General features: G+C 51.1%; 1 protein-coding gene across 1 annotated transcript; it reads left to right on the top strand.

Moving 5' to 3' along the window:
* Positions 1–6117: 6117 nt before the first annotated feature.
* On the top strand, positions 6118–7151 carry EV420DRAFT_1473278 (uncharacterized protein; the record flags this gene model as incomplete). Its single annotated transcript, XM_060469116.1, has 3 exons — positions 6118–6610; positions 6631–6863; positions 6912–7151. The coding sequence occupies 3 exons, from the start codon at positions 6118–6120 to the stop codon at positions 7149–7151; spliced, it is 966 nt and encodes a 321-aa protein (XP_060339989.1).
* Positions 7152–8304: the final 1153 nt, after the last annotated feature.

The following is an 8304-nucleotide window of genomic DNA, read 5'->3' on the forward strand; positions in this document are numbered from 1 at the left end:
GCTTGTGTTCCGTCTTGGTTTTGGATGTGATGAGGATGTCGTCCAAGTATATGGTGACTTCCCCGGCGACTATCAGATCCTTGAATATGTTGTTCATCATCCATTGAAATGTGGCAGGGGAGTTGGTAAGGCCGAAGAACATCACTAGGGGTTTGTATAGGCCTCGATTGGTCCTGAATGCCGCCTTCCACTCATCTCCTTGTTTAATGCAAACATTATTATATCCCCATCTCACGTCCAATTTGGTGAAGTATTTAGCCACCTTCAATTTATCCATGAGTTCTCCTATTAATGGCAGGGGGTAACAATTTTTAATGGTCATTTCGTTAAGCTTTCGGTAGTCTTGGACTGGCCTTAGCTTTCCATCCTTCTTTTTGATGAAGAAAAAGGGTGATGCCATGGGAGATTTGGAAGAGCGAATCCTGCCCGTGGATAGGTTCTCGTCCAGGAACTTATCTAGCTCCTCTTGCTCCATGGGATTAAGGGAATAGATCTTGCAATCCAGGCTAGCATTCGCGTTGGGAATCAGCTCGATGGCATGGTCCCATGGTTTCCAGGGAGGCAGCTCGTCAAAACTTTCCTTGGCAAATACATCTCAGAACTCCCAGTACTCCTCTGGCACAATCTCCTCAAATGACTGCTCCCTTTTTTGCGCATTCGCCTTGGCCGCTAAATCATTTGCCTTTGTTCCCATGGCCCGAACTTGGAATGCCTCATCAAAGTCTACCACCAAAATGGTGTCTCCTTCCTCATACTCTTTGCCCCACCGCGCAGAGGGATCCTTGTCTGGTAGTGAGAAGGGTATCTTTTGACACCCGCATTGGGCCAGCGTGATTGATCCCATTTTCCAATCTATAAGGGGGTTGTGCTTTTGTAACCAGTCATGCCCCAGGAAGGTTGGGGTATTTCCCAGGTCCATGACCATCAGATCAATCCTCTCTGTGTGATCTCCAATGCGAAGGTGCACGTCTGTGTATTCGGTGATATCTTCTCCCTTATTTCGAGTTCCATCCACGTTGTAGACCGGGGTAGGTCAGGCTGCTTTCTGGACTCCAATCCCGTGGTCTCGGGCCCAGGTTCGATCGATAGCGCTCCCAGTGCATCCGCTGTCAACTAGCACCTTGACCGAGTGGGTGTCTTTCATGTCAAGGGTCTCTAATTGAAGGTTTACTGATACATTATGCCTCTTCCTTCCCCGAATATACATAGGAGGCTTCTTCAAGTCCTCTAACCACTCCCACTTGTCTCTCGCCTCTGAAGCAGTCTCCGGCTGCTCTTTGAGCGCATCTATTAATTCTGAGGTCACCTCCCCTTTTTGGGCAGGATGAATCCACCCGTTTAGGGTGGCTCGGGCAGTGGCACTGTTCGTGGCTAACCTAAGGGCTCTCCATGTCCAGTGGGGTCCAAAGGGCTCGTAGTAGTTGTCGATGACTTCCCTATGGCTGGTAAGGGTATCGGCATGAACGGAGTGGGATCTTCCTTTACGCATTACTGGAATATCGGAGAGGAGGTGGGACTCCTTGTCGGGGACTTCTTCTACTGTAACCTAGTGAGTTCTTGATCCTTGAGGCGGCATTTGGTCACTGTTCATCAAGGTGGAGGAGGAGGACTCTCTGTCCTGTCTTCGACCCTGGCCAAGGGTGCTTGTGCGCAGCATTGCAACCTCCTCAATCTGCTCCTGCTTATCCTCGCTTACCCTGGTGGTACTCCTGTTGGCCCTTCATGGACGCACACATATTGGCTCCCCAGAGGGGTCCCCACCTTTTGCTGCCGCATTCTGCATTCGTGTGGCTACTGAGTGGGGGTGGCCCTTCCGGTTCCTAGCCTCAGCTGCTTTTCCAGCACTGACCGTTGCTACAATTGGGGTAGGAGCAGCAGCCAGGGTCGTCGAACATTCTTCCCGACCAGGTCGACTGGGCCCAGTCTGATCCTGACATGAGGGCCTCTCCATTGCATCCGGAACTTTCCCTATGCTGTCAGGCAGGGGTTCCCGAGGTAGGACGGCCCCTAGGGGTTCATTGCTGGATGCAGGGCACATAGAGCAGCGGTAATCCACTCCTACACCATTGGCGTTTTGTGATTCTTCTTCCTTAGTTTCTTCTACTGTTAACGTGGCGAAAAAGTTTGTATATTGTTCGTATGGGGTACCTACATATGTATTATAAGTCCGACCAGCAGGAGAGCGTGCACCAGATAAAACTAAGTCTTTTGCTGACGCCATCGAATTGCTTATTTCGACGCCGGCTCGTCTTTTGACGACTTATTGTCCTTCACCTCTTCCACCTTTGTGTCTTTTCCTAATTCTTCCTTCTCTGCCTCGGTGAGTAACTGTCAAAGTCGTTGCGTGGGGATCTTCTTGCGTGGGGGGAGCTTGACAGGGATCCATTTGGATTTGTCCATTGGACATTTATGGTCCCAGCTCCACCCGGTATTTCTGCACTTGAAGCATCACTTCTCACTCCGCAACTTGTTGATCTCCATCGGCTGCCCAGCTCCACCATATGTCACCCCCGTGGCATCCTTCTTGTCGCTAGAACCCCCTGAACCTCCTGCCTTTGTGGAGGACTGATTTTGGTTGCCTCGACCTGAACCACTGTTAGGGCTTGGGGAGGGCTTACTGCCCTGATGCTGGGCAAGGCCGTACCGATAGTTGGCGTCGATCCTTTCGATTCGCCACTTCCACTTGGCATAGGTGGTGGGGTGCATGTTGTCCCCGTGCATGATAGTGTTGCGAACCGTCAGTCGTATAGTGGCTTCAATGGCCTCGAACATCTGCTTCTCATCTCCGAACTCCTCACACTTGTGGGCTAGCTCTTCAAACTTCGCAAAGAACTCTATAGCCGTCTTGAAGTCTGCCTGCCGGAGCTTCTTCCATTCCTGCTTCCAGATTGCTATCTCCGCCACTTCTTGGAACCTCATCGTGAGATCCTCGGTAAACTCCTGCCATGAGGGCAACCTCCAGTGTCCATTCTCATCGCGGTATTGGTAGTACTGGTCGTTCCACCACTTCTGTGCATTTCCACGTAAATAGGACTGGGCGAACGTAATTCGATAGGGGTTCTGCCCAGCCATATTAAGAGTGTAGTACATTGGGAACACTTGGAAGTGGAGTTCGCAATGATGGAGATACCGTGTGATATCCGAAGATACCCCAGTGAAATATTCTGGCTGCATGATCAACTTGGGTTTCACGTCATTCCAGAGGTTGTTGGTGGCCCTGGGGGCTAGCTGCCACCTGGGTGGCATACCGGGGGGTGACAGCGGTACCAACAGGATAGGTGGATTTGGGGGTCATGGCAATGATCGAAGTCTCGGGTTATGTCCCGGAGACGGATATCCTCCCGGCTTGGGTGGTAGTGGGGGCGGCAGCCCCGCAGGTGGCTTTTTCTGTACTGGGGGTACCATGGAGTCTTTCTCTTTGTCCATATTGGACGGTCCAGCTCCCTCGTCGTCCACCCATCCTTGGTCCATGCCCCCTCCAATGGCGAATTTGATGGAACCCAACAGATTGGGCATTGGTGCGGGTTGTCAGTAGGCCACGCATCCAGGGCATGGGTCTTCTGGGTTACATAGGTTCCAGACTATCGTGGCCCTATGCCAAGCATCCACTTCGAGAATGTTCCTCATGAGGTAAACATCTCCCGCATGCCGTGCATCAATGTAGTCTTCTCCCGCTTCAGTGAGAAGCCACTGTGCATCCTGTACCATGTCTTCCACTATAATCTCATACAGCGCCTCCCACTCTAGGAACACTAGTGCGGCCGGTACATATTGTACCGACCTAGTGAGAACCGCCTTCACCTGTCTCATCACTTCTCTGGCGATTGCGGAATTCGGTGGTCTCCTCGGCATTCCACTGCTGGCTTGCTCTCGTGGCCCACCTTGGCTCTCCTCCTTCTCGTTGTCGTCTTTCTCTGGTTGCTCTTTGTCTCTTCCACTTGGCCAGATCGGAACAGTCTTCATCAAAAATCTCATCGAGGAAGCGGTATCTGGCTTTGTCGAGACATTCAATGTTGGTGGTTCTTCGTGAGGCTTCGCAGAGTTGAAGCTCTGCTGCTCCGATTCTTCGATGGGCCTCCTCATCTGTTGCGTCTGGCTTGAGGGGGAGATATTCAAGGTCTCGTATGGTGTGGCGCTCTGCATTGCGGGTGCATGTGCTGCTTGTTCTTGCTTGGTCCATTCTGTCTGCTCCTTCTGGGGTGACCCTGGCAGTTTGAAGGTCAAAGTTGGACTCGACAAGCGTGTTGTACTCATCAGTCCATGGTCACTGATTGAAGGGGATGGGGGCAGTGAACGCTCTGGGTGCGACTGACGGGGTGAAAGCAGAGACTCTGGGGAGTTCGCTGGTGGAGGCACTTCCTTCAGCATCATTGGGTGCTGTATCGGGGTGAAGGTCTGGGTTGTACGACTCAATGGTATCCCAGATATGCTGCGCTGTCTCAGTGGGGAGGGCAATGGTCCTCGGGATGGGAGTGTCCTCGGGCCCTGCAGTTTGGGCTGATACTCCAGCCACAGGAGTTTCTTCCTGGGCGAAGACCCAACTTGTGTGGGGGTACCATGCCACAGGGATCCCTTGCCACTCTCTTCCACTGCCTGGTGCAATTCTTCCATCATAGGGGTCTGCAGCAGCTGCACCGGTGGTAGTTGCGGTGGAGGCCCCAAGGCCGAGCTCTCCACTGTCCTCTGCAAGGTCATCTCTGTGGAAGTACTCCCTGGTATTGGCTTCTGTGGCAAGCCACTCACTTCTGGAATAGGGATCAGACCCTTCTTCCATCGTGATGCCATCGAGGAGGTCTTGGAGGCAGATCCTTTCGAAATCGCTGATGTTGTTGCCTTCTTCGCCCTCATCCATAGTCCCTCCTTCCTCTCCTCCAACGGTAGGGAGGTTGAGGAGGCCTGGTATGGGAGTGTCGCTGTCTCTGAGATGGATTCCTCATACATCTGTGATGTCGATGGAGGAGGCTCTTGAGGTTGGGGAAGACTCCCTGGAATCTGAGGATGTTCCTCTGGGTGTGATGGGTCGTCCATCGTGCAAGGTAGGAATGTGTGGATATGGGTTTATGGGATATGGAATTGGTAGGTGTGGAACGTAATGAAATGGTAGTCGTGCCCTTCGGTGGTGGATGCAGCACCTGTATAATTGCCTCAGGGCAATGGCCAGGAGCACTCCTGCTAGTAATCCGAATGCTACTGCGATGGTTGGAAGCAGTTCAGCAAGCAGCATAGGCACTTGGTATTTGGGTTGAGATCAATCTGCGAGTAATCCATAGGCAACAATTAACAGTGTAGCCCTCAGGATTTGGAACACGGTACCTGTCACGATGATCAGTATTACTACTGCTATCGCAACGAGTTGGATTATGATGATGAAAAGTAACAGGTTGGATTTTAGATGTGGGTGCTTTCCCGTTGATCCACCCATAGTGTGCTAACAGTCATGAAACTGTCCTCATAAACACATGGTGGTGATCTCTCTGGTCAAGCGAGAATTATCGATAAAGGTATTGGGCAGCGTTCGTTCTCTGACATGGCACTGGGCAATATGTGACAAGCTTCAGCTAAATGTTAGCCACCAACTCTACAAACTAGATCAAATGAGGATCGCCACTCGCACTTCGGTGGATTGATACACTCGCAGGCCTAAATCTGTATGGAATGAGTGGGAGCAAACTTAGATAGACGTGAAACAAGGAGTTCAAGTTGGGTAGATTAAACCTTAGCTGAAGCTGGGGTTTAGACCAGCTGAGGCTCTACTTAAATACACAATGATAGTGCTAATAATAGTACTGTGAGAAGACGTCCGTGGTGATCGCATGAGAGAAGCATATAACATAAGCAGAAAAAGGTAAGAAAATGAAAAAGAAAGAATAAACCATAACATCATTGTCTGATGACGGTGACCAACACACATGCCTCTTTCCGAAATCCTACCAACTCTCAGCGTCGTGTTCACATTGTTTACAATCACAGTCCTGGTAATTATCTTTCGAGAAATATACTGGTGTTGCGCAAGAACACGGGAACGATGAGCAAGACTCCCTTTCCACTACATTCTGCATCTTCCAGTACCATATCCAGTAGTGCCATACCCGCACATAGCACAACCAACTCTACACAATGGATGACCCATCATGCCCAGAGGAACAGACGAGTCGAGTTCCAACTCCTACTGAACAGCCTCAGTTGACATCGCAGACATCTGGAGTGTACTCCTCGATGGGGGAGACGCACTCCTACCAGGTCTCTTTGACCAGCCTGCAGTCAGAGGAGAGCCAGGAGATGAAGAAGAAGGGCCTGTGGGATTGGGCCAAGGAGGCCCTCCCAACCTCTTCGACGAAGAAGGGAGGCAGCTCCAGAACTTCCTTGAGAACGATGGGGGCAGCAAAGAAGGGCCTGACTCCTATACCAGAAGCAAGTGGCTCCAAGCCAAAGCGGACACTCACAGGACAAGAATCAATGACATTGAAGATGATGATGGAGAGCTCTGTCTTGGGGCCTCCACTGCAAATACCACCAGAGCAGGTACCAGTGAGCCTGCTGGACACCGAGTGGCTGAGGGCAGCTCAGGAGAACAGAGAGGAATACCAATTGCCTGGTATCCATGCACTGGGTGGGTATTCACCCCAGAAGAAAGAGATGACGAGTCTGAGGAAGAGCCTACCACAGGAATGCCCACAGCCACAGGGGCCCTGGTCCACCAGCAGGGAGTTGAGGGAGTCATTGTACTTGACCTTGTGGCCCAGCAGCAGATCTGGAACAAGATCGAAGCCCACAACTCTGATATGGTTGGAACAACTTCCGCAACCCGGAGACTCCCCAATATCCCCACTTTCACCCCGTCAGTCCCACCATGGGCCTTCCAGGTCCCTGTCCCCATCCTACAGTGACCTTGGACTCAACCCCACCATGAGGTCATTGAGTCCGACTTCGATGCTAGAGATGCCAGGCTCCCCGCAGTTAGACAGGCCCAAATGGAGCGAGCAAGAGCATGGGAGGCACGCATCACCGAGACTGAGTATTGGGCCATCCGAGGTAACTTCGACTTCCCCCTTGAATCAGACGCAACCCCAGCTGAGGCAAGAGAGCAGATTGAGCTCGCTGGAAGGAGACTCCAGTATGCCAACCAGCGAGCCACAAGTTACAAGGAGTGAGACTTTGCCCTCAATAACTACTGCAATGAAGTCTGGGCCGAAGACTCGGACCTCAGAAGGTGGAGAGCCCAGAATGCCTTGAATGCCACCACATGTGGCCATACGACCAGAGATAATGAATCAGATTCAAGCCATCGTCACTAGGAAGGTGGAGATGGTACCAATGCTACTGTGGATGCTCCCGTGGGAGGAGCTATATTTAATCATAGCAGAAGATATGGTGGAAGACCTGTGTTAAGCACTAACTCGAACCTTCGCCAAGGCTGATCTCTATCCTGTCACTTGCATTCAGTGATTCAGTGTTAGAGAGGCATTTGGTAGATTGCGAGAAGTTAGGCGTCACTTTATAGCAAAAGCAAGGAGCTTGTAAGAGTTAGGAGTATATAACCTTAGCCGAAGCTGGGGTCCAAGGCCACAGCATAGGCTAGCTTAAATACATGTTAGACTCGTACTAAGAATAGTGTCTACAAGGGCACGTGCAGCGAGAAGTGCGTCTTTCAATGAATGAGGAGTGAGGACACTAAAAGAAGTGTACTCCTGACAAATGAGAGTAAAGAGCGCACATCACCTGCAGCTGCATGGGACTCCGTCTGAATAAGCTGCATCCCGTAGACCGCCCTCGACTGGCGGTCAACTCTCGTCCAATTACTAAGAAGCATGATGGCGCATGCAGGTCGCTGGTCAGCTGGGAGGCAGCAGCGTGAACTGGGGTGATGGCAGCCGGGTAACCGGGTAAAGAGTGTGCCGGCGGGATATCATGGGTCTGAGAGATAAGATAGGTAGGTCCGGGGCTCCGATGGATAAGGATAAGATAAGATAAGGAAAATAGGGGTAAAACCATAATAATACCCCCCAACTAAGACTGTTGTCCCGACAGTCCTTTAGCCGTATTCACTCCCTGAGTCGAGGGAGTTAATAGATTCCATATCCCATTCGTAGTCCTTGTTTTGTTTCCAAGCAGACATGCCCTGTTCTGTTGAAATAATCCTAGTGGGTATGGAAGCACACGAGGGATCAGGGCACGAATATGGGATTGACGCAGTACATGAGCAGTGGGTACGTAGTCAATCGAGTAAAGAAGAGGAAAGCGTAGCTACAAAAATTTACCAGTATGTACATGTGACTGATTACCAATAAACACGTGAGCCATGAG

This window comes from Desarmillaria tabescens (assembly GCF_030435595.1).
Source record: "Desarmillaria tabescens strain CCBAS 213 chromosome Unknown EV420scaffold_1, whole genome shotgun sequence".
Taxonomy (NCBI): Eukaryota; Fungi; Basidiomycota; class Agaricomycetes; order Agaricales; family Physalacriaceae; genus Desarmillaria; species Desarmillaria tabescens.